Consider the following 27,849-nt stretch of genomic DNA (forward strand, 5'->3'; position numbering starts at 1 on the left):
TCAGGAAGCAACAGTTAGATCTTGACATGGAAGAACAGACTGGCTCCAAATAGAAAAAGGAGTACGTCAAGGCTGTATGTATATTGTCACCTTGCTTATTTAATTTATATGCAGAGTACATCATGAAAAACGCTGGACTGGAGGAAGCACAAACTGGAATCAAGATTGCTGGGAGAAGTATCAATAACCTCATATATGCAGATGACACCACCCTTATGGAAGAAAGTGAAGAAGAACTAAAGAGTCTCTTGATGAAAGTGAAAGAGGAGAGTGAAAAAGTTGGCTTACAGCTTAACATTCAGAAAACGAAGATCATGGCATCCGGTCCCATCACTTCATGGCAGATAGATGGGGAAACAGTGGAAACAGTGGCTGACTTTATTTTTGGGGGCTCCAAAATCACTGCAGATGGTGATTGCAGCAATGATTTTAAAAGACGCTTACTCCTTAGAAGGAAAGTTATGACCAACCTAGATAGCATATTAAAAAGCAGAGATATTACTTTGCCAACAAAGGTCGGTCTACTCAAGGCTATGGTTTTTCAGGTGGTCATGTATGGATGTGAGAGTTGGACTATAAAGAAGGCTGAGCGCAGAAGAATTGATGCTTTTGAACTGTGGTGTTGGAGAAGACTCTTGAGAGTCCCTTGGACTGCAAGGAGATCCAACCAGTCCATCCTAAAGGAAATCAGATCTGGGTGTTCATTGGAAGGACTGATGTTGAAGCTGAAACTCCAATACTTTGGCCACCTGATGCGAAGAGCTGACTCACTGGAAAAGATCCTGATGCTGGGAAAGATTGAGGGCAGGAGGAGAAGGGGACGACAGAGGATGAGATGGTTGGATGGCATCATCAACTCAATGGACATGGGTTTGGGTGCACTCCGGGAGTTGGTAATGGACAGGGAGGCCTGGCATGCTGCGGTTCATGGGGTTGCAGAGTCAGACATGACTGAGCGACTGAACTGAACTGAAGCTTTTAAAAAATAATCATATATTAATAACCACTATACAGTAAATAAATGCTTTTGCTAGGGAATAATACAACCTTTTACTATGATTTGGCTTTAAACATTTTCTTATACTAAAATTAATTCAGAATTATATGAAACAGAGGTTACATAAACAAGACAAAGTATATTCCATATTCCAGCAAAATGCAAGGTACTGCCTGCTATTCTATAGACTCAATCCCATACACCCAACAGTCAACTCATACAAAATTACTGCAGATATTAGGCTGTATTACCTTCATAATATTAACTAAATCTGTTTGATAGTAGCGATCCTGGTGTGCATTTGCAGCCGCTAATGTAAGAAGATAATCATTCCTTGCGTGGGTAGCTTTGGAATTACACTCAGATCGCCGGGCTTTTAACTAAAACATAGTAAGAGGAAAAAATAGTTAGTGCAAACCGATACAGTACTGAAAAACATACAAGGGTACTACCACTCTTAATCAGTTCCCCAATAAGAGTAAATTAGATGATCAGGTGAAGAAACATTTATATGCATGTAAGAATTCTTCAACACTATTGAAGAATTCAATAAACAGTGACTAGAACTGTGTCACATAGTAAGTTCAGTTCAGTTCAGTTCCGTCCAGTCACTCAGTCATGTCTGACTCTGCGACCCCATGAACTGCAGCACGCCAGGCCTCACATAGTTAGAGGGTTTTCAAATATTTATTATTTATACTTTATGTATTTTCAAAGCTTTTGAGGGAACTTCGAAATTGTATGCTCATTTTATTCTGATGGGACAATAATGTTTCTCAAATTAAGTAAGTCTCTTATCTTCAAGGACATCAGTAAATCTGCTGGAGTTAGAAAATCATTTTTAAAAAATCAACACCCTCTAATGCGCCAAAAGAAATGCATGCTAGAGGGGAGCTTAGCAGACAAAGGCAGGTCACTAAGCTTATTTATCAGGTATTCTACAGCTTGAGGATACCACAGGAAAAATTCACTTGCATCTGGCCTAGAATATTGTGCTCAGAGGTATAAATATAAGTGAAACGGATTTTGTAAAGCTTTCTAAAGCCAATAGACCAGTTAAAGTCTCTTGGACTAAGTGCTAAAGGCAACAGTCCTAAGCAGGTTAGGCACAGAAATTTACCTCTAATGCAATCTTAAGAAGCAGGGAGTATCCAAAGGGCTGACACCTTGTTGAAAAATCCCATGAACTGGGAAAAAAGTTCTTCCCTAATGACTTTAAAATGCTTCTCTATACGGAAACTAGATGGAAATAATTTAACTACACCTTCAAAAGGCTCAGTTCTTTTTTTTAAGCTAAGGTTTCTTGTGAAATAAAGTTTTCAAAAACTCACCTTCACGCTTGCCTTCTGTAAACTGATTCTTGATTGAAAAAGACTAAGTTTAGATCTATAATGAAAATAGAAAAGTATATTTAATAACATCAAATTACATAATGATTAAATATTATAATCAATAAATTTTTTAAAAAGTGACATTTTCCCATAACACTATTCTAAAAGAGAACTAGATAAACAGAAAACCAAAAGCAATGATTATTTTCCTTTATTTTACTACAGGAAGAATTTAATATTATGGTGAAAAAGAAAATAGTGGGATTAATAAAATAAAAATATCCTGAATGACAAAAATACAATTTGACAAATTCAGTATGTTAGTATTGCCTAATAAACAGAAGCCATCAAACTATAGGTTATTCCCAGTATCATATAGTTGCACGTACTTTAGTACCTGCAAGGAAGCTTAAAGAGGCCCACGGACAACCAACCTATGGAGGCAAAGATTAGCAGGCTTTCCAGGCCCATAACAATAGGCTGCAATAGGCTGTAACAATGGCAGGAATGCAACCTATGGTATGATATAGACAGGCTCTACAAAGGCCTTAATTCCATCATGTCTCCCACTAACGGTTCTTGTTGGAGTGCTCCCTCCACTCTTAATATAGTATTCAGAACATAGTGATAAAGCCCTTTAACTTTCTACCCTGTATGATTTTACTCTGATTAACCTTCTCTTTTCTGGGGTCCTTATTTCTCTCAATCCCTCTCAGCTTGTGAGGGGAACCACAATCAAAATCAGTAATAAAAATATTGTAACTTTACCCAAACAACTAGAGATAAAAGTAAGGAGAAAGTCAACAGACAAATGCTAAGGAACAACCAACATTCCCACAACCAGTGATTTTTGAAGCTGTTTGTCTTGACTACAGTGTCATGGTGATTGCCATGGGACAAGTCAATGCGTGTGCTGGAAGCTATGCCATAATACGAAGTAAAGTTGCAGGCCATTTGGTATTGGAGGACAGCAAGACAGTCTCTGCTGAGCAAATGTGAAGAGGATAGCAAAAGCTGTCTCTCAACTTTCTAAAAAGAGAAAAACATTCTCTTGTTAGATGCACAAATATGCATTCCAACTGCTCCACTGTTTAAAAAAAAATAGTTAGATCTAAGATACTCCTGTATTTTTCTACTTTGTTATTATATTCATACTTGATGGGGGTTTTAGTAATCAGATTCTTATTCGTTTTGATCTAGTAAAACAAAAGCTACAGACTTTAAAATTGGAGTGCCTATTCAGGGTTAAGAAAGACTGTGTTTGGGGTATACTCATTTCTACTTTTTTTGTAGCCATTATCTAAATAGTCTGAGTTGCCTCTGGATTTTCTAATATAAGGATTTAAGTTTACGATTTCTACTTCATTTGCTAATCTTCATACAATCCTTGTGTGGCAATAAAGAAAATAATAGTAACAAGTAAAATAATAAAAATTCTAGCTTCAAAGATTATCATCTAGAACAAATAAAATATATATTGATACAAACAATGAACTACACTGCATACTCCCCTTCCTCACCCACCTTCCAAATGTTAATGTTCCTTAGGTTTCCAAACTCAACTTCTCATCTCATTTTATATATGATGCCACCCTTTTAACTATCATCTGATATGCAACTGACCCCCAAAGCAAGATCTTCAGGCCCAAATTCTCCTGTGAGAGTCAGATACATAATGCTCTACCAAATATGTTAACTCCACGGTCCCACAGGTTTTCTAGAACCTATATATTTAAAGTGGAACTCATTCATCAAACTGTATACTTCCTTCTATGCTCTCTCCTAATGTACACATCTCACTACCTATCAAATCATCTGTCAAAACTGTATATAGCCCAGTTTTCACTTCCCCCTCCTGGTCTTTCTTCTCATCTCTACTTAGAAAAACCATTCTTCAGAACTGCGTCCAAATACCACTTCTTCTATAAAGGTTTCCTTTCTCATTAGGTAAAATTAATCTATCTTCTAGACTTATATAACAGTGTTTTCACATAACTACTAAAATAAATTAATTACCAGGTGACATTAGGCATTTACTTTCTTTGAGTTTACTGTGAATAAACAAACCGTAAATTTACTTTAATATACATTTGTTTTTAATTCTAGGCTTTAAACTTTCTGAGGGCAAAGCTTATCTTACTGATTTCTGGATCCACAGTACCCAATATAATCATTCAAAAAAAACCTTAGCAAGTGAATAAAGAGATATTTCTTTCCCTGTTGTAGAATTAATTTTCATGAAAAGCTACACGTGGAACTAAATGTCTGATCTGTTGTATCCTCTTTGAATCTAAGCCATACTAGGAGGCAGTTTCTTGTGATCAGCATCTGTGCCAAATCCATTTGTGTGTGTGTTAGTCGCTCAGTTGTGTCCAACTCTTTGCGACCCCACGGACTGTAGCCTGTCAGGCTTCTCTGTCCATGGAATTCTCCAGGCAAGAATACTAGAGTGGATTGCCATTCCCTTCTCCAGAGGAACTTCCCCACCCAGGAACTGAATCCTGGTCTCCTGCATCACAGGCAGATTCTTTACCGTTTGAGCTATAGGAAAGTCCCTGTGTACTTCTCAAGAAAAGCCCCATAACTGTCCTCATTTTTACCCGTGGACCTTGGCTCAAATAGGTGTTTATATATGCTCTACAAAATCTGTCAATTCTGTTTTCAAATCCCTGAGAGTTTAAAAAAACAAGTTCTTAAAAACCACCATGACAGGATATCCCTAATGGAGAGAAGCTAATCTTAAAAACTTCAGATCTTACCGGGAGATGGGTTCACCAACTCTTAAGAAAGTATAGGAAATATCTGTATGCTTATAAAAATAAAATAATTAAGAAAATAAACTATGGGAAATATTAAATATGTTTTCCAGTAACAGTAAGCATGTTATGAGTATTCATTTACCATCCCTTGGTACAAAATACACTTTCCAGGAGCCCCTAAATTTTTATATTTGCCTGAGATTGCTTAATTTCCTACAGACAGAAAAATATATTAGAAAGACACCCCTGACTCCTTCCTAGTCTGCACAAGTGTTCAACTGTACAGACTTTCTGATTCCATCACTAGGAGTTCAAACTCCTACATTTTCCATCAGTGAGCTGACTGAATGAGAGTCTTACCCTTCCTTACAGACATCTTCAGAATACGATTCAATAACACAGGTTTCTTTATTCTTAAAAAATTTTAATCTTTCCTCAAGCTGTCACTGCAAAAATCTCTAACTGCTAGCTTTACATTTCTTTGTGTTATAAACTGCCAGTTCCTTCTTTTTCTAATTATTTTCAAATAAAGGACTTGTAATTCACATATACTTAAAGTAAAATTCACACACAGTTGCTAAAGCATACATTAAAAAGTGTATGTTAGAACTTCATATAAGAGAAAATTCTAGGGCAGGATTTCTACACTGAAGTCAGTGCTCTTGTTCACTTGATGTGTCCATCATCCTTCAATGGCACACTGAGCATCAGGGATTTTTCAACTACAACTGGTTTAGTCTGGCATAAGAAAAATGAGGCTCTAAAACCCTGATATTCAGACATCTAAGCAACTTAAGCAGACTTTTGCTAAGCTTCCAATACAATGTTCATTTGTCTTCTTTCTTTTTCAAAATTCAATTTAATGTGAAAACTGATGAAACATTCTCATTTTGCTAATATTAATTTAAATAAAATCAACCAATGTAAGAGAAAAATTTGATCTAAAGTATGTAGCATTTACAGGTCTGATGAAATGCCCTGTACTAACAGAAAACAAAGTACTGGCAAAAATAACATTTATTTGCATAATTACTTTTTCAGAAATGCTAAAACACATACTTTGCCTCGATGTCGGCTTTCTCTCGTACTGCATGAGCCATCTGTTCAGTCTCAAAGTACTTCTTCTTGCCTTTAGCTAAATCTTTTACTGTCTCTTGCAATTCAGTTTGGATCTTTGTCAACTGGTCCACACACTGTAAAATACAAAGTACAGTTATTATGACTTTAGTCTTCAGGCTTACAAAAAATGAGTGTGTCCTAAGAACTATGCACTATGCCCTCAGGTTGGAAACCCAGGAGAAGAATCAGCATGTTTAGAACCCTTCAAATTGCAAATTAAAATCCAGTGAACAGCTGGTACTCCCATTTCAAGTAATGTATGGAATAGTGTCACATTTTGCCTAATAACTCTGCTTTGAGAAATAACCTCTGAGTGCTGCTGATAACTGACTAGGGCATAAGAAGAGCAACAAAAAAAATGTTCTCAGTGTTGGAGCAGAGCAATAAAGGCAAAAGATTAAAGTAATTCTGTAATATTCATAATATTAATAAAATCTCCTACCTATATGTTTGGGGAACTTAGGCACAAAGGATACTGAAGGATTCATCTCAGAAGTGAGTGAAGGAATAGTGAAATCTGAGAAGTTTAACATGGTAAGTCCAAGATGAAGGATAGAACTAAGAAACCTGGGTACCACATAACAATTATTACTCAGAACTATCCCAAATTCAACTCTTTGGATACACATACAGATTCTAGGAGAAGGGACAGACATAGTAAGTCAAAGAAATATTTAATGAATAACTCTTCTAACACAATGGGGCCCAAGTAACACTGCTTTGGGACCCTTCTGGATGTCCAAAGTGGAATTTTTTTCCCCAGTTGGAAAGAGTTTGAGGCCAGTTTCCCCAGTTTCACCAGTCTGAGGTCAATTCAGGGCAGCCTCCATTGAAAAACTTCTGAGCCTGGAATAACACTGTCAATATATGGTGGAGACTGAAGAAACTCAGCAAAGCAGGAAGAGACACTGGTAAGAGACTACTGTGCCAGGATGAACAGTGTAGAGCAGAACAAGAACGTCAGAAGAGCAAGGGTAAAGCACAGACAAATTTAAACTTAAACGTCTAACACACAGGCTAGAGTTTCTCAGTAACTTAGGTGTTAAGAAAGGGCCTACTCTACAGGGAGAGAGAGACTGGAAAGGTTCCCTATGGGTACATTTATTGAGCACGTAATAAGTGTCAGGCTATGAATAAAGGGTAGAACAAAACAAAAACACCTCTTTCCTCCTTCACGACAACCTGACACTCCCATAGAATAGTGCTAAGCATCCCAATAATGCCATGCTTGCATGTGTGAAGAGCTAAGAGAATGCTCCATGGCTGCAATTAGATATTAACAGTCAGGAAGTGGAGCAGAGCCTGAAAAAATACAGCTGTGTTTAATGGGCAAAGGGGATGGATTATTTAAAAGAAGAGTCAGGTGTAAGGTCTATATCCAAAATGTACAATCAAAACAATGAAACTTGGCCTCAGAAAAACTATTCAATGAAGGGAAGCCCAAGAGTCCCATGGTGATACACAGCACTGAAAAGGTGTGCTAATTTGAATATTTTGAGAGGAAATGAAACACAGTAGGTCAAAGGTTTTCCTGAGGATTGCAAGCCATGTGGATAGAATCTTGGAATATTCACACAGAGTGAACACCATGGGTACATGTACATGAGCACATACACACAAGCACATGCATACACACACACACACACACACACACACACACACACACACAGCCACTCACTCCTTATTTCCCTACCCTTTGAAGGAAAAGACATCTCTCCTTACTCTCAGGTAACCAAATATCTCATAAATATTACTTAATTAATTTCCACCTATAAAAGGTTATTAATTAAATTACATTCTATATGTGCCACAATATTAGATGAATTTTGTGTTATTCATATTTTTAAAAGGACTTCTCAAAAATCTCTTCATTAAACTCTAGTTGGGTCTATCCTACTTGCTTTTTCTCTTTACATAAGTTTATTAGATAGTTTATAAAACAGTGTTAGAGAGCCTGTGTGCACAATGAAGAGATATCTTGTGACCCTTTCTTCCCTAGCATTCATTAAAATAACAACCAAGTGTTTTCCACCACCCAAGTGAACTCTTTCAAGTGAGAGTAATTTGGGTTCTTCTTCAAAGGAAAATGCCTGCACACAGCAAAATATCAAAAATATTTATTAAATAAAGGTCATCAAACTTAATTTGCAAAAGAATAAGATTTCCTTTCCAACTTTTAAAATAAAAAAATTTTTTATCTGTAGAAATCCAATTTTCTGAGGAGGATTAAGTTATATACTTAAAAAGAAGCTGAGAAAAGCCTTGATGTGATATATGTCCAACTTTTTCCTAAGATGTATTAGCACTGAGCAGAGACATGAATAAGTTTACATTAGAGCTAAGTGACCATACCAAATGAAAAATGTGGATATTATAATTCAGAATTCTATTGAAGAAATTAAAAGTATGATTCCTGAGTATGACACAGATACTAGGATAGATAGACCTGCTAACAACTTAAAGGTTCTCTGGCCTACTAATCATGTCCTGGAAATTCATCCTAAGAAAATAACTTTTAAAATTTTTAATTTTTATTACCTTAGTGGTAATAAAACAGAGGAATGATTAAATAAAGCAAAATAAATGAAAGATGTATTCAGAAGTAAAATATAATAAACATAAAGCTTGTATAGAAACATTAACAATAAATTAGGAAATAGAGAATGCAAAAAAACAGAATACTCTAAAAATAATATCCATGTATTAATTACAACTACTATAAAAACTAAGAAGGTAAAGGAGTAGGAAACATAGTCTACTGAGGTGAAGAAGTTATTTTTCTATAAAACTATTTAAATAACAAATAAAATTGACAAAACAGAAAATTTTAAAAAAGAACATGAACATTAAAATGTTACAGAGGGGTTAACATCCAAATATATAAACAGTTCAAACAATTTGATATTAAAAAAAAAATGGGCAGAAGACCTGAATAGACAATTTTCCAAAGAAGATATACAGATGGCCAACAGTCACATGAAAAGATGCTCAACATCACTAGTCATCAGAAAAATGCAAATCAAAACTACAGTGAGGTATGACTTCACACCTATCAGAATGACTATCATCAAAAAGACCACAAATAACAAACGCTGGCAAGGATGTGGAAAAAAAAGGGAACCTTGGTACTCTGTTGGTGGGAATACAAATCAGGGCAGCCACTGTGGCAAACAGTATGAAGCTTCCTTAAAAAAACTTAGAACTACCATACGATACAATAATCTACTCCTGGCAATATACCCATAGAAAATGAAAACACTAATTTAAAAAGATACATGCACCTCAGTGTTCATAGCAGCATTATTTACAATTGCCAAGATTTGGAAGTAATCTAAGTGTCCATCAACAGATGAATGGGTAAAGAAGATATGGTATTATATATAACTCACACACAAAGGAATACTACTCAGTCATAAAAAAAGAACAAAAATTTGCCATTTGCAACAGCATGGATGGATTTAGAGGGTATTATGCTTAGTGAAATAAGTCAGAGAAAGCCAAACAGTGTACATTAATACTTATATGTGGAATTTAAAAAATAAAGTGGTGAATACAGTAAAGAAGAAGAGGACTCATATATATAAAGAACAGACCAGTGGTGACCAGTGGAGACCAGTGGAGTGAGGTAAGGGGAGAGGGGCAAGAGAAGATACATGAATATATTGGGCAGCACGAAGAATATATCCAGTACCATACAGTAACTATAAATGAAGTATAATCTATAAATATTTTAAACCATTATATTATTCAACTCAAACTAATTTAATACTACAAATCAACTATATTTGAATTAAAAAGATATTACAGACGGAGAATTTTAAGTCAAATTGGTTTTGATCATGAACAATTTGGTTTAGACTATCCTCTTCTAGCCTATTAACTGTAAAAGTTAGACAACAGAGATTTTTAGAAATAGCTAGAATTAAAGAACAGCAATACACACTGGACTTAAGGGACTTAATATCTGGAAGAAGAGAAACATAGCTAGGTAAGCTCTACATTCACCTTGACTTTTTTCCTTATGGCAATTTTTGAATCACGGTACAGAGAAGTAGAATATAAACAGAAAGTGGGTTTGTTTTTGTTTTTTTTTAACTAGACTGTGGAAACAGAGGTTGGAGTTTGAGGGTGCCAAAAGAGTAGGAACTTGAGAGACTCAATCTGGGAAGAAGGGTACTACAGAGAAGCAAGTCATAAAATCTGTATGCAATTTCCCCAAGTCATCAGTTTGACTTCTAAATGGCATGTGTGGAATGAAGCTCCAAGAAATTAAGGAAAGAACAGAAGCTAAAAGGCTAATGAGCTGAGCAATGAACAGAGGGAGCAGAGCAGCTACATGATGTTGAGAAGACAAAGACTGGAGTTCAAGTCTTGTCAAAACAGAAAGGCTTTGGTAAATATCCCATACTTTCAGGTAGGACCCCAGAAGTAAGGACAAAAGTGAAACAGACAAGCCTAAAAAGTCTAATGCTAGACCCTAACAGAATCAAAGTGATTAAATAGTATTCTATCTGCCTGCTAAAACACTTAACTCTCTTTGGAAACAGAAAACATCTTCCAGAGCATCTACAATTTTTATCCACAATGTCTAGCGCCATGAGGCTTACAAAAGCAGTAGACCCAAATAACCAAAAACAAGCAAACAAACAAAAAAATAGTTAATGATAAAAAGAGACCTATAGTGTTCAGACAGTGGAACTATGAAACAGAGATTAGGAGTAATACATTAAACAGGAGAAAGAAAAAACATGAAGAATTGCATCGGAAACATGGACTCCATTTTTTAAAAAATAAAAAATTCTAGAACTGAAAAATACACTGAGATTCCAAAAGATAAATTTTAAAAGCAGATTAGAAATAGCAGAATAGTCAAGAAATGAAAACAACCCAAGTGCCCATCGAGAGATAATTGTATAAAGAAGATGTAACATATACAGGGAACTCTAGTCAATACTCTGTAACTACCTATACAGAAACAGAATCTAAAAGAGAGTGGATGTAAGTGTATATATAACTGCACTACAGCAGAAACTAAGACAACATTATAAATCAACGATACTCAAAAAAAATTTAAAGATGTGGCATACACAATACACACACACACTGGACTATTATTTAGGCATAAAAAGAACAAAGTTTTGCTATTTGCAGCAACATGGATGGACCTACAGAATATCATACCAAATGAAGAAAGTAAGACAAAAACAAATATTATATGATATCACTTATATGTGGAATCCAAAATATACAGATGAATCTAGGTACAAACAGAAATAGACTCACAAACACATATAACAAACTTATATTATCAAATAGAAAAAGCAGGAGAGGAGGGATAAATTAGTATGGGATTAACAGATACAGACTACTATGAATAAAACAGGTTAAGTAACAAGGATTTACTGTATAGCATAGGGACCTATATTTAATATCTTAAAATAACTTATACTGGAATATGATCTGAAAAATATATAAAACTGAATCACTTTACTGTATACCTGAAAATAACACAGTATTGTAAATCAACTCTACTTCAATCAATCTATAAAAACACACAGAAAGAAAAAGGTAAATAGCAGAACAGAGTGTTAATCAACTGGAAGATAACAGTTGAAAATATTCAGACTGAAGTGCAGAAAAAAATCACATTAATAAAGAAAGTGCAGATAAAGTACAAAAGACATGGACAGAGACAAAAGGTCTAATAGCAAACAAGTCCTAACAGGGAGGTAAATGGAATTATGTTATTAAAACATTTTTACATTGTTTAAGAGGTGGCAAAATACTAATTCACAATAGACTTAAAGTTTGAAGACCAGTAAAGGTATAAATTCATGGTAAATTACAGTACGTCAAAAAAGCATATTGGAATCTCCAAAGTAATTACTAAAAGAATAACAAGATTATAAAATTAAAAAGCTAATAGTGAAGGAAATTTTGATAATAAAAAGTGTAAGACTGCTCAGTGTCATTAATCACCAGGGAAACTACAAATCAAAACCACAATGAGATATCACCTCATACCTGTTAGGATGGTTATTACCAAAAAAACCAAATGACAACAAGAATTGGCAAGGTTGGGGGGAAATTGGAACCCTTGTGCACTGTTGGTGAGAATGCAAAGTGGTGCAGCTCTTGATGGAAAAGAGTATGGCGATTCCTCAAAAAATGAAAACCATAACTATCATACATTATCTAGTAATTCTACTTCTAGGTATTTATTCAAAAGAAGTGAAATCAGGATCTCAAAGAATATTAGTATTCCCATGTTTACTGCAGAACTATTCACAAAAGTCAAAATATGGAAATAACCAAAATGTGGATAAATGCATGAATGTATTAAAAAAATATGGTATATAATACAGAAGAATATTATTCAGCCTTAAAAAAGGATATCCCATGCATGCATCCATGCAACAACATGGTTGAAACTAGAAGACATTATGCCAAGTGAAATACGTCAGTCACATAAGAACAAAGACTGCATGATTCCACTTACATGAAATACATAAAATAATCAAACATAAAAAATTTCAGTTATACAAAATGAGTAAGTTCTAGAGATTGTCTGTACAATATTGTGCTTGCAGATAACAATACTGTATTGCACACTTTAAAAATCTGTTAAGAGGGTAGATCTCATGTTAAGTGTTCTCATCACACTAAAAGAAAAATACAAGATTAATCCAAAAGGCGGCTGAAAAAAAAAAGAAAGTACTGAGAAAGGGTTGGAGTACAGAACGAAAAATAGATGATTTTTGATCCTATGTGGAGTCAATTTGTTGTAAAGTTTGGGAAGTACAATTGGAGAAGTCAATATTTGTGGCCATGTGTTGCTTTTCTTGCTCCATTGGGAATCCATCTCAATTTTCCTTTGGAGAATCATCTTTTCCCATTTTTAGTCCATTCTGTTTGCTTGAGGACTGTAACCTCTGTAACTCAAGACAAATCAATGAGCCTCAATTCTGATAGTTTTGTTAGAACTTTGGGGAAAGTGGAAAATGTGGAATTGCTAGCTCTGATATTTGTAAATATGGCATGTCGGGGCGGCACAATGTGGGGAGAGTTGCTGAAGAATGAAGCCACTGGGAAAGCAGAGCTAATGGATGGGAAGAAACATGAATTCTAATGCCATCATTTGAGCTCCTGGATCCACTCCTGCCTGGATTCCATCCATGCCAAAATTTTTAGTTATATATTCTCTTCTTGGTTTAAGTCAGTTTGAAGTAAGCTTCTGCCATCTATAATTTCAGAGTTCTGATAGGTATGCTCAATATATGGTGTGTGTGTAACTTGCTTCAGTTGTGTTCAACTCTTTGTGACCTATGAACTGTAGTCTGCCAGGCTCCTCTGTTCGTGGTGTTCTCCAGGCAAGAATACTGGAGTGGGTTGCCATTCCCTCCTCGAATGCTCAAAATATATTTAGTGTTCAACAGCTGCTTAGATAAAACATAAGCACCATTATTACTGGCTATAAGTTAATTCACAGATAAGTGGACTTGTCAAACCTCACCAAACATTCTTTGCCCAGGTATGTTAAGTGAAATTCAGATCATAGAAGAGCACAAATCGGTTAACTCTTTCAAAATATTCTGATATTGAGAAATGTAGAATTTCCAATAATTCAATTAGATTTGGTGAATGAACTGGCTATTTGAAACATCATATTTTCTCCCAGTTAGGAAGGAGTTGGATCAGTTCTTTACCTCTGTCTCCCACTCTTTCTCTGCATGCGCTGATGGATACACACACACACACACACAAACATTTTTTCTTCCAATTGAAAACTTTGTTCGGTCAGTGGTCATGTATTGTTTTGAAAGAAAATTTTGAAAGAGAATTCTGAGCAGAGGCATTCTTATAGAAATATGTTAAAAACCCACTGATACTACGTGAGCACTTGAAAGAGATATATTTATTAATAACATTGATTTTGTGCTACTAAAATCATCTTTGGCAAACATGGAAGATTAGTTTATTTAGTTTTTGTTTGTAAAAATTAGTGAAAATCCGAAAGACAATTAGAATCAAAACAATGGCTTGTGAAATATTATTTCCTTAAATAATTACTTTAATAATTTTTAAAGTATTAATACTTCCATAAAAAACATTTAAATACTTTATAGGCATCATGATAATCTCTAATCTTGTAACTATTTCCTAAGAGGATATAATTCAATTATCTACTTTCAATCACAAGCTTTTCATAAAAATCACATTATTCTTTCCATGAATTTTAAAACTCTGCATAATCATTTAAAAACTTTTATGTAGTTCATATAATTAAACCTTAGAGTAAACCCAAATTTGGTAATAAGTTTGCTATATATGGTCAAGATGTGTCAATTTCCTTTAAATTATTATGCAAACTGGATCAAACTGAAACTAAGATTTTCTCAAGACTTAGTGGGATTAATAATATTGTAATTGTTTTAATATATACCAATCTAAGTAGGTCTACTTCCTTGAGTTAAATTGAAAAGTGATATTTGTAAGAAATCTTTACTGAGCTTTCAGATTCATATCACACTCACCTTTGTCAATTAATAAAATACAGTAGCCAAAGGGAACATGTTGAAATCAGAAAGTCTATGTTAAAATCAGAAACATTTGGACCATAGAGAAAAACTCAAAGTGTAAAATGCAACTGAACATAATCTTGCAGACTATAAATGTAGTAATGAGATATTAAAGGAAAAGAATAAATAGAAACAATACCCTTTTTAGTTGCTGTTCTTTTAGGCTTCTCACTGTCCTTGCAGGCTCGGAAATGAAGTTTTTATAGTTTTCACATATATTGATCCGAGACTGGGCTACCTGCATTGTTCCCTCGAGAAAAGATTTCCAAACAGGATACATGCTCCTAAATTTAAAGAGGGACAGAAAAGTATTAGGCAGAGAAATGGAAGAATAAGTTGCCTAACCTTCTGCTCTCTGGCTAGCACCGACAAACAGAATTAATACGTTCTTTAGAGTTTAAAGGGTATTTATATTGGTTCATAGTGGTAGTAATGTTTTTAGTATACATAACAAGCAGAAGCATGGAATACATTCTATTTCTCTATAGCCTGACAATGGGCTGTTTTGATTCATTAGCTATTCTTGATACCGGAGTAAAGTGATACAAGGATTACAATTCTAGACAAAGCTAACACTATAAAAAATTAGTGGATAATTCAGACTTTCCAGGCCTTTCACTGTTTCAGGACTGTCAGTATGAATACCAAATTTCATTATTCCATTAAGGTATTTTCCTGATTTTAGAGAGGAGGTAACTGAGGCTCAGATTTAGAAGATCACCCTAGCTTACACAAGAATGTGGCAGTACTGAGATACAGACAAATACCTCTAAAGTACCTTTTCTTTCAACTATATTATATTGCTCTCTTACATAAATGGATGTGACTGGAAGAAAAATCATGAACAATTGCTTATGTTCTCGAGAAGTCTATTTGTTAGACAAAAGAAGTCTATGGTATTATTGCTCTACATCTGTTTCACTGTTGTAATAACACTTAGGGTGGCTTCCCTGGTGGCTCAGAGGGTAAAGCGTCTGCCTGCAGTGCAGGAGACCCGGGTTCGATCCCTGCATCGGGAAGTTAGAGCCAGCATCTCATTGCAGCTTGGGAGTCATTCCAACCAAGTTCCATCACCTTTGCTTGATAAATGTGCTCACAGCAATCTTTTGATAAAGTCAAAGAATTATTCATCCTTTGCTTTCTGTAGTCAATTTCCTTTTCAAACCTTCTCTTCTGCTTTCCTAAATGCCTTAGTCCCAACATGATCCTATACTAGCTATAAACATATTTTATAACTTATAACAATAAGTGGTACTTTGCTAAAAAGAGATATTGCACTGATATAATATTCATCTCCTAAGATTTCTTGCATCTAATGGATTTCCTACTACAGCAGTATATGGGACCATGTTCTGTAGCAGGAAATCCATTAGACGCAAGAAAAGAAATCTTAGGAGATGAGGGGAATAGGGAAGAAAGAATTCCTTCATCCACGCTTGCCCCTTCTTCCTTTTACCCCTCCATCTAACTGACTGCTGCTCATCCTTCAAATCTCAGCTTAAATGGAACTTCCTCAGGGAAGTCACCCTGGAGAAGGGAATGGCAACCCACTCCAGTATTCTTGCTGGAAAATTCCATGGACAGAGGAGCCTGGTGGGCTTCAGGCCGTGGGGTCACAAAGAGTCAGACACGACTGAGTGACTGACACTTACAGGGAAGTCTCATGATCACTACCAAGCCAATACACAGACTCAATCAAATCCCTCCCTGTTCACATGGTTCACATGGTTCTAGCACTTTTCCTTCAATTATAAGTATCTTTATGTAATTGTTAACGTTTGTCTGTCTCACTATAGAAAAAATTTCCTGAAGGGAGGGGTGTATGTCTTTCTCACAATTGTATTTCTATGGCCTAGCACATGGTCTAATAATTAGAAAGGTTATAATAAGTATGTATTGAATGAAAACAATGAATGGATGGATGAATGTATAAATCATAAGGACTGTAAAATAAAAAGAAAAATCCTTTCATTATTGAGTTTAAAAAGAGATCTTCAGAGATTAGCAGACAAATAAATAGCAGGCAAATATTTTCAACAGTGGAACACCATGAATTGCCTGAAATCTGGTTACCAGTTAGTGAGAAGATCTGGGTTCCAGTTCTAGTTTAACCAATATAATCTTCTGTAACACATCTCACTATGCTTTCATTTCCTCTACTGGCAAATGGAAAAATAAATGCAAATAATGTGAAAATTTCTGTCATATGGATTCTTTTAAATGAATAAATAGTAACAGTCACAGAATTGTAGAAGAAATACTACAGAAGTACTTTGTAGAAGAACTTCTTCTTAACATAATAGTGGTAGTTTCAATGACAGTGGTGTTTTTCATTTCAATTGAAAAAATAATAATGGGTTGTAGAGTGAGTTCCTAAAAATTTCATTTCACTAGGCTTCATATATAAAATTTTGAAACATAAGGAAAGGTATCGGGCATTTACAGTATTTTACTATTCTGCTCAGTTGAGGAAATTAGACTCAAAATTATAAAAGAAAGCAAGGAAATTCTCTGAAGAACCTATCACATGCTAGGAACTGTGTCATGTATTTTACATGTACTACATCATTTAATCCTTAGGACAACTTTGTAAGACAGGCATTATCCCCATTTTGCAGAGAGGAAAAAGTAAGGCTTGGAGAAGCTGAGAAATTTTTCTATGGCGATTCACCAGGAACTAGTACTCTCATGGTCATAACCTAGACTTTGCCACTATCAATAACCACCCCTCTACTCTATATGAGTAGTGGCTCAGAGGTTAAAGCGTCTGCCTGCAAGGTGGGAGGCCTGGGTTCGATCGCTGGGTCAGGAAGATCCCCTGGAGAAGGAAGTGGCAACCCACTCCAGTATTCCTGCCTGGAGAATCCCATGGACGGAGGAGTCTCCACGGGGTAACAAAGAGTGGGACATGACTAAGCGAGCGATTTAACTTTTTAAATTTATTTTAACCCCTCTACTCTAATACCAATTTAATCATCTAATCTCTGACCAATGCCTCTTGCTTCTCCTCACTCCCTTTAGGATTCTCACTTCAACAATTACTCAACCCAATCAGAGCCCACAAGCCATTTCATCCTGCCTCCTTTCCATTCTCTTTTACGCCCTTCTCATAATCTCCCTTTATGGCTCCCATTATCCAGCCTAGATTTCCAATATTATCACTCTCTAATGTACACCCTATTACCTCTGCCTCACTCTCTTTCCATCATTATAATTTACAATTTCCAAACTTGGTTAAATCCAAAATTCTGTTTACACCATACCAATATCTATGCAACAGAACACTGCTGGAGAAAATAATCATGCTACCTACTCTCACTTTAAATTGATGTCAAATAAACCTTAGTGTTACCCTTCTCCAAGGGATCTTCCCAACCCAGGAATCAAACTGGGGAATCACACTGCAGGCGGATTCTTTACCAACTGAGCTATCAGGGAAGCCCGTGTTACTCAGCAATCCTACTATATTCCCCTAATTTACTTTTCTGCTTACTCTTTTTTTTTTTTTTTTTTAATATCTGTTTTTATTTATTTCTTTGACTGTGTTGGGTCTTAGTTGCAGCATGTGGGATCAACTTCCCTGACCAGGGATTGAACCCCTGGCCCCCTGCATTGGGAGTATGGAGCCTTAGCCACTGGACCACCAGGGAAGTCCCGTCTGCTTACTCTTATAGATAATTATTTCCTACATTTCCCTCTCATCTCAAACCTCTAATGTGACCACACTTATCAGCTGGTAATGAAGCATGAAGACAATGCTCCCTCCACATCTCCCTCTTTCCCTGCCTTTGCACCCATATACTGTTTTCCTTCTTTTTACTCCAAAAATGACTTATGCTCTGAAGGCCAATCTTTCACATCTATACATTATATAACCTCTAACTCAAGACTTCCTGTCTGAGCAGGCCTTACAAATAGCTGTGAAAAGAAGAGAAGCAAAAATCAGAGGAGAAAAGGAAAGATAAACACATTTGAATGCAGAGTACCAAAAAATAGAAAGGAGAGATAAGAAAGCCTTCCTCAGTGATCACTGCAAAGAAATAGAGGAAAACTATAGAATGGGAAAGACTAGAGATCTCTTCAAGAAAATCAGAGATAACAAGGAAACATTTCATGCAAAGATGGGCTCAATAAAGGACAGAAATGGTATGGATAACAGAAGAAGATACTAAGAGGTGGCAAGAATACACATAAGAACTGTACAAAAAAGATCTTCATGACCCAGATAATCACGATGGTGTGATTACTCACCTAGAGCCAGACATCCTGGAATGTGAAGTCAAGTGGGCCTTAGAAAGCATCACTATGAACAAAGCTAGTGGAGGTGATGGAATTCCAGTGGAGCTATTTCAAATCCTAAAAGATGAGGCTGTGAAAGTGCTGCACTCAGTATGCCAGTAAATTTGGAAAAGTCAGCAGTGGCCACAGGACTGGAAAAGGTCAGTTTTCATTCCAGTCCCAAAGAACGCTCAAAGTGAAAGTGAAGTCACTCAGTCGTGTCTGACTCTTTGTGATCCCATGGACTATAGCCCACCAGGCTCCTCCATCCATGGAATTTTCTAGGCAAGAGTACTGGAGTGGGCTGCCATTTCCCTCTCCAGGGGATCTTCCCAACTTGGGGATCAAACCCAGGTCTCCCGCACTGCAGGCAGATGCTTTATGTCTGAGCCACCAGGGAATCCAAGAATGCTTAAACTACTGCACAATTGCACTCATTTCACACACTAGTAAAGTAATGCTCAAAATTCTCCAAGCCAGGCTTCAAAACTACGTGAACCGTGAACTTCCAGATGTTCAAGCTGGTTTTAGAAAAGGTAGAGAAACCTGAGATCAAATTGCCAACATTAGCTGGATCATCAAAAAAGCAAGAGAGTTCCACAAAAACATCTATTTCTGCTTTACTGACTATGCCAAAGCTTTTGACTGTGAATCACAATAAACTGTGGAAAATTCTGAAACAGATGGGAATATCACATGACCTGACCTGCCTCCTGAGAAATCTGTATGCAGGTCAGGAAGTAACAGTTAGAACTGGACATGAAACAACAGACTGGTTCCAAATAGGAAAAGGAGTATGTCAAGGCTGTATATTGTCACCCTGTTTATTTCACTTACATGCAAAGTACATCATGAGAAACGGTGGGCTGGATGAAGTACAAGCTGGAATCAAGATTTCCAGGAGAAATATCAATAACCTCAGATATGCAGATAACACCACCCTTATGGAAGAAAGTGAAGAAGAACTAAAGAGCCTCTTGATGAAAGTGAAAGAGGAGAGTGAAAAAGTTGGCTTAAGCTCAACATTCAGAAAACTAAGATCATGGCATCCGGTCCCATCACTTCATGGCAAATAGATGGGGAAGCAATGGAAACTGTGACAGACTTTTTTGGGGGCGGGGGGGGAGGGGCTCCAAAATCACTGCAGATGGTGACTGCAGCAATGAAATTAAAAGATGCTTACTCCTTGGAAGGAAAGTTATGACCAACCTAGACAGCATATTAAAAAGCAGAGACATTATTTTGCCAACAAAGGTCCATCTAGTCAAAGCTATGGTTTTTCCAGTAGTCATGTATGGATGTGAGAGTTGGACTATAAAGAAAGCTGCACACCAAAGAATTGATGCTTTTGAACTGTGGCGCTTGAGAAGACTCTTGAGAGTCCCTTGGACTGCAAAGAGATCCAATCAGTCCATCCTTAAAGAAATCAGTCCTGAATATTCATTGGAAAGACTGATGCTGAAGCTGAAACTCCAATACTCTGGCCACCTGATGCGAAAAACTGACTCATTTGAAAAGACACTGATGCTGGGAAATATTAAAGGCGGGAGGAAAAGGGATGACAGAAGATGAGATGGTTGGATGGCATCACTGACACAATGGACATGAGTTTGAGTAAACTCTGGGAGTTGGTGATGGGAAGGGAGACCTGGCATGCTGTGGTTCATGGCGTCTCAAAGAGTTGGGACGACTGAGTGACTGAACTGAACTGAACTCAAGAATAGCAATTCAGCAGTTGTGCTTTCTCCTACAATATCAACTTTTTCCTTTCCACTGGATCATATTCATATATCTCCCATCTTAAAAATAAACAAATAAATCTTCCATCAACCCTTCCATTTCTCTCTAGCTATCACCCCAATGTCTGTTCTCTTTAACAGCAAAGCTCCTTGAAAGAAATGTCTGAAATTACTACTTCTGTTTCTTTTCCTGGTCACTCTTGATTCAATTCAAATAAGGCTTTAACATTCACCATTCTGAAATTACTTGTCAAAGTCATCAAAGATCTCCCTGTGGGCTAATCCAAATAGTCAACTCAAGTTTAGGCCTATTATTCAGCCTATTAGCTGTACTGACCTAATTTATCCTTCTTAAAATGTTTTCTTCACTTGGCTTCCGGATTATTACTCTCTCTTGGTCTACTTTTATCTCACTAGCGACAGATTCGTTTCCTTTGCTGGTTCCTTTCGATCTCTTTGCCCTGTAAATGCTGGAGTGTCCCCACAGTCAGCTTCTTCTCTCCCATAACCACACAGTCTCTTAGATAAGCTCATGCAGTCTCATGGCTTTAAAGACTGTCAATATACTGACTATTCCTGAATTTCTAATTCAGACATCTTCTGTAACCACTCAGTTGCCTGTTTAACATATCTGATTTGGATATTTAGTAAGTATCTTAAAACTTAATGTCTGAAATCAAATTCTTGATTTCCCTAAAATGTTCTATTAATCTATTTCACCTCACTGACAGCTACTCAAACCTTCTAGGTGTTCAAGCCAAAACCACTAGAGTCATCACTGATTCTTTTTTTCCCCTCATATTCCACACCTGATCCACCAAGAAATACTGTTCACTAGATTTTTAAAATATAAAGGAAACTGATTAACTGTCTATCTCTGTCTACCCACTGCTACTACCCTGGGTTCAGCCACCACTGCCCTATACCTGGATTACTAGAACAGCCTAAACGACCTCCCTCTGATTCTGCTCCTATCTTCCTGAAGGCTAGGCTCTACACAGTATAGCCACTGCAGTGCCCAGCACTTCTCAGTACTGTATTCTTCTTACTATGCTTACTATCCTTATTGCAGAGTGACATAATGTTTAATTACTCATATGCTTATTGTCTTGTCTTTCACTAGAATGAAGGCTTTTATTTATCAATTAGAATAGAATATGAATTGTAAGATATACATTTTTAATTTAAAAGGTGACTCATTTTAACAAAAAAAGATAACAATGGTACAGGAGATATAAGGCACAAACTGTGTAAGATATACACGAAGAACTTAGGATACCTCTTTATTAGAGACTTCCCTGGTGGCTCAGACGGTAAAGTGTTTGCCTACAATATGGGAGACCCGGGTTCGATCCCTGGGTTAGGAAGATCTCCTGGAGAAGGAAATGGCAACCCACTCCAGTACTCTCGCCTGGAAAATTCCATGGACAGAGGAGCCTGGTAGGCTACAGTCCACGGGGTCGCAAAGAGTCGGACACAACTGAGCGATTTCAATGTTCAATGTTATTAGAGTGAAGACACTCTAATATTTTTACTTTTACAAAGCAGAAGCTTTGTCTTATTCACTCTAGTATCCTCAGCACATAGAACAGGGTCTGGCATAGCAGGCACTCACTCAATATATATTTATGGGAGGAAGGAGAGGAGGGAATGATGGAGACCAGATTCAAATCCAGGATCTGTCTGGCTTCCAAACCTCTGCTCTTCTGTTGACATAAGATTGCTCTTGGTCCCAGCAACACTATTAAAGAATTTTTTTAAAAGAGTCTTGGACTTCCCTGGTGGGGCAATGGATAGGAATCCAACTGCCGATGCAGGGGATATGGGTTCAATCCCTGGTCCAGAAAGATTCCACATGCTACACAGAAATTGAGCCTGCAAGACACAACTACTGAGGGCCATGCACCTGAAGCCTGTGCTCCGCAACAAGAGAAGCCACTGCAATGAGAAACCTGAGCACCACAAGGAAGAGTAGGTTCTGCATGCTGCAATGAGAGAAAGCCCATGTGAATCAATGAAGACCCAGTGCAACCAGAAATAAAATAAAAAGTAAAAAAAAAAAAAGTGTCTTCACTCTAATAAAAGGGTATCCTAAGTTCTTTGTGTATATCTTACATAGTTTGTGCCTCATATCTCCTATACCATTGTTATCTTTTTTTTGTTAAAATGACTCACCTTTTAAATTAAGATATATGCATCTTACAATTTATATTCTACTATAATTGAAAAATAAAACTTGCCATAATTAAGTTATAATTAGTAGAATTAAAAAATATCAATCTAGGATTCCTCACTGGTCCAGTGGTTAAGACTCCATACTCCCCCTATTACAGACTGAAGTAAGTCAGAAAGAGAAAGATAAATACTGTGTATTAATGCACATATATGGAATTTAGAAGGACAGGACCAATGATCCTATATGCAGGGCAGCAAAGGAGACACAGATGTAAAGAACCGACTTTTAGACTCAGTGGTAGAAGGCAAAGATGGGATGATTTGAGAGAACAGCACTGAAACATGTACATTATCATATGTAAAACAGATGACCAGTGCAAGTTCAGTGCATGAAGCAGGGCACCCAGAGTCAGTGCTCTGGGACAATCTAGAGGGATAGGGTGGGGATGGAGGTGGGATGGGGGTTCAGGATGGGGGGACACATGTATACCTGTGGCCAATTCATGTTGATGTATGGCAAAAAAACCATCACAATATTGTAAAGCAATTATCCTCCAACTCAAATGAAAAAAATTAATGAGAAAAAAAAGATCCCACACTCCCAAAGCACGAGGCATGGCTTTGATTCCTGGGGGAACTAAGATTTCACATACTGCATGATATGGCAAAAAAATTAAAAAAAAAAAAATGATCCATATACCACCTAAAATCATGCTGTAAACTATTTCTCATATAACTAATACACTAGAAAACAGATCAAACCTTATCAGGAAAAATTTTTATTAGGAAACAAACCAACACATTTATTTGATTGCAGCAGTGGTCACATAAATCTACATATGTGATAAAACACCATGGAACTTACTATGCATATACCTACATACAAACAAGTGCACGTAAAACTGGTGAATTCTGAACTAGATTGGTGGATTGTATCAATATTGATTTCTTAATTGTGATGCTATATTACAGTTATGCAAGATAATACCACTGGGGAAACTGAGTGAAGACTGTCAGAGTGCTCTTTGTCTTATTTCTTAAAACTGCACATGAAACCATTATTACCTTTTTTAAGAAAAAATTAACAAAATCACAAATCTTTCTTGATTTGGAAAACAACATCACACATCAAGAAGACTCTAGAAAACGCTGGCAAGTTAAACTCATAATATAAGATTAACTTATATAGTGACTGATACAAGGAGAAAGTATGGTGCTTAATAAATAAGTGTCCACGTATTGTTGGTCTTGGTAGTAGACAGGGAGACTACCCACATCCTAGATGACAGAAGTAAAGGCAGGGAATGACTGATACTTAGTCCAGTTGAGGTGTGATAAGAACTGCAATACAGCTGCGGCTTAAAGCTCCCAAGAGCTGGGGAACCAAGCATGAAAGAAAGAGAAACAGCCAGAAAGGAGGAAAGAAGGGTAATTTGGGGGTCAAGATTCCTTGTGGCTTTGGATATCATAATTCTTTAAAAATTTCATACTATTAGAAGGGAGAAACAATACAAGATTTTCAAGTAAGGGGTGAGAGTAGGCCTGTTTTACAAAGACGTATATATGGTTGGTGGTACTGTGGCAAATGAAACTGTGAAAGCAGAGAAGCAGCTACTTAACATTCCTAACAGAAAATGAGGTCTGTTCCCAAGCTGCAGAGTTCATAAAAACACAGATCATTACTAGTCTATAGGCAATATTTAAAGACAGGAAAATAGATAAGATTACTTAAAATAGTCACTAGAAAGCTGAGGGAACTCCAAGGAATATTTACATAGAAAAGATCTGCTATGGTTTGAATCTCTGTGTTCCCCCAGAATTCATATCTGGAAATCCTATTCCTCAAAGGTGATAATGGTATTAGGAGGTGAGGCTTTGCAGAGGTGAAGGCAGAATGCTGCTGCTGCTGCTGACTCTGTGTGACGCCGTAGATGGCAGCCCACCAGGCTCCCCCGTCTCTGGGATTCTCCAACCAAGAACACTGGTGTGGGTTGCCATTTCCTTCTCCAATGCATGAAAGAGGAAAGTGAAAGTGAAATCGCTCAGTCGTGTCTGACTCTTAGCGACCCCATGGACTGTAGCCCTCCAGGCTCCTCTGTCCATGGAATTCTCCAGGCCGGAATACCGGAAGGGGTAGCCATTCCCTTCTCCAGGGAATCTTGTTTTTGCTGACTGTATAGAGCTTCTCCATCTTTGGCTGCAAAGAATATAATCAATCTGATTTTGGTATTGACCATCTGGTGATGTCCACGTGCAGAGTCTTCTCTTATGTTGTTGGAAGAGGGTATTTGCTATGATCAGTGCATTCTCTTGGCAAAACTCTATTAGCCTTTGCCCTGCTTCATTCTGTACTCCAAGGCCAAATTTGCCGGTTACTCCAGGTGTTTTTTGACTTCCTACTTTTGCATTCCAGTCCCCTTTAATGAAAAGGACATCTTTTTTGGTGTTAGTTCTAGAAGATCTTGTATGTCTTCATAGAACCGTTCAGCTTCTTCAGCATTACTGGTCAGGGCACAGACTTGGATTACTATGATATTGAATGGTTTGCCTTGGAAACGAACAGGGATCATTCTGTCATTTTTGAGATTGCATCCAAGTATTACATTTTGGACTCTTTCATTGACTATGATGGCTACTCCATTTCTTCTAAGGGATTCTTGCCCACAGTAGTAGATATAATGGTCATTTGAGTTAAATTCACCCATTCCAGTCCATTTTAGTTCACTGATTCCTAAAATGTTGACCTTTACTCTTGCCATCTCCTGTTTGACCACTTCCAATTTGCCTTGATTCATGGACCTAACATTCCAAGTTCCTATGCAATATTGCTCTTTCAGCATCAGACTTTACTTCCATTACCAGTCATATCCACAAATAGGTGTTGTTTTTGCTTTGGCTCTGTCTCTTCAGTCTTTCTGAAGTTATTTCTCCACTCATCTCCAGTAGCATATTGGGCACCTACCGACTGGGGGAGTTCATCTTTCAGTGTCCTATCTTTTTGCCTTTTCATAGTATTCATGAGGTTCTCAAGGCAAGAATACTGAAGTGGTTTGCCACTCCCTTTTCCAGGCTCCAAAATCACTGCAGATGGTGACTGCAGCCACGAAATTAAAAGACGCTTACTCCTTGGAAGAAAAGTTATGACCAACCTAGATAGCATATTGAAAAGCAGACACATTACTTTGCCAATAAAGGTCTGTCTAGTCAAGGCTATAGTTTTTCCAGTGGTCATGTATGGATGTGAGAGTTGGACTGTGAAGAAAGCTGAGTGCCGAAGAATTGATGCTTTTGAACTGTGGTGTTGGAGAAGACTCTTGAGAGTCCCTTGGACTGCAAGGAGATCCAACCAGTCCATTCTGAAGGAGATCAGCCCTGGGATTTCTTTGGAAGGAATGATGCTAAAGCTGAAACTCCATTACTTTGGCCACCTCATGCAAAGAGTTGACTCATTAGAAAAGACTCTGATGCTGGGAGGGACTGGGGGCAGGAGGAGAAGGGGACGACAGAGGATGAGATGGCTGGATGGCATCACTGACTCGATGGATGTGAGTCTGAGTGAACTCCGGCAGTTGGTGATGGACAGGGAGGCCTGGCGTGCTGCAATTCATGGGGTCACAAAGAGTCAGACACGACTGAGCGACTGAACTGAACTGAACTACCATACTTTTAAAAGGTAGGTTGTATATGCTAGCCTGGGGGCATAACCTTATCCTTATTTCTTTGGTAGCCCACATACTGAATTTCAAACAAACTTGGAATATAACCTATCTATAAGTTGGAGTTCTTCTCTACTGTTCAGCAAGCAACCTTTTCCTAAGTCAGGCTTTACTTACATCAGCAATACTGTTAAGGTTTCTTATATATCCTTCAGTTTTCTAGCCCTGTTAAGAAATTATCTTATGACCCAGTAACCTGATAAATATTCAGATTCCAAACCACACATTTCAATACTGAGTTCTTAATTACCCTGGATTCTCTGCTATTGCTTCATGAGTAATAATTAGTCTTAACTCCAACCAGAGTGCAAACTCTGAAACCCTCAACACTAAGGACAGTCTTGAGTACAAAAGCTAATAAATAGTTCCAAATTAACTGCAAAAAAACAAAATTATAAATACTTTAAAGATATCTGTATGGATTGGGAGAAAATATTTGCAAATGATGTGACCAACAAGGGATTAAAATTTACAAAGAGCTCATGAGGCTTAACAGCATTAAAGCAAACAATCCTATCAACAAATGGGCAGAAGATTTAAGTAGATATTTCTCCAAAGGAAACATACAGATGGCCAAGAGGCACATGAAAAGATGTTTAACACTGCTAATTATTAGAGAAATGCAAATCAAAACTACAATGAGGTATCACCTCATACCAGTCAGAATGATGGATACATGCACCCCAGTGTTCACTGCAGTACTCTTTACATTAGTCAAGACACAGAAGCAACCTGAATATCTATCTAGAGGAATGGATAAAGAAGATGTAGTACATATATACAATGGAATATGATTCAGTCATTAAAAAGAATGAAATAATGTCATTTGCAGCAACACAAATGTACCTAGAGATTGTCATACTGAGTGAAGTAAGTCAGACAGAGAAGAAAAAATATCATATGATATCTGTTTTATGTGGACTTGAAAAAGAAATGATACAAATGAACTTACTTAAAAACAGAGACTCAGAGAACAAATCAGTTTCTGGGGGAAGGGATAGTTAGGGAGTGTGGGATGAACATGTACACACTGCTATATTTATAATGGATAACCAACAAGGACCCACTGTATAGCACATGAAACTCTACTCAATGTTATGTGGCAATGTGGGTGAGAGGAGGGTTTGGGAGAGAATGGATACGTGTGTATATATGG

At 37.0% G+C, this 27,849-nt stretch overlaps 1 protein-coding gene across 1 annotated transcript in view; it reads right to left on the reverse strand.

Moving 5' to 3' along the window:
* Positions 1-27,849, reverse strand: part of FCHSD2 (FCH and double SH3 domains 2) — a 240,911-nt gene that overhangs the window by 123,084 nt on the left and 89,978 nt on the right. The window contains exons 5-8 of the mRNA XM_052652842.1: positions 14,925-15,069; positions 6,147-6,280; positions 2,329-2,383; positions 1,249-1,377 (exon numbers count right to left, since the gene is read on the reverse strand). Coding sequence (XP_052508802.1) covers positions 1,249-1,377; positions 2,329-2,383; positions 6,147-6,280; positions 14,925-15,069 — 463 coding nt within the window. The remainder of the gene's footprint in view (positions 1-1,248; positions 1,378-2,328; positions 2,384-6,146; positions 6,281-14,924; positions 15,070-27,849) is intronic.

Source organism: Budorcas taxicolor, chromosome 15 (assembly GCF_023091745.1).
Source record: "Budorcas taxicolor isolate Tak-1 chromosome 15, Takin1.1, whole genome shotgun sequence".
NCBI classification, from domain to species: domain Eukaryota; kingdom Metazoa; phylum Chordata; class Mammalia; order Artiodactyla; family Bovidae; genus Budorcas; species Budorcas taxicolor.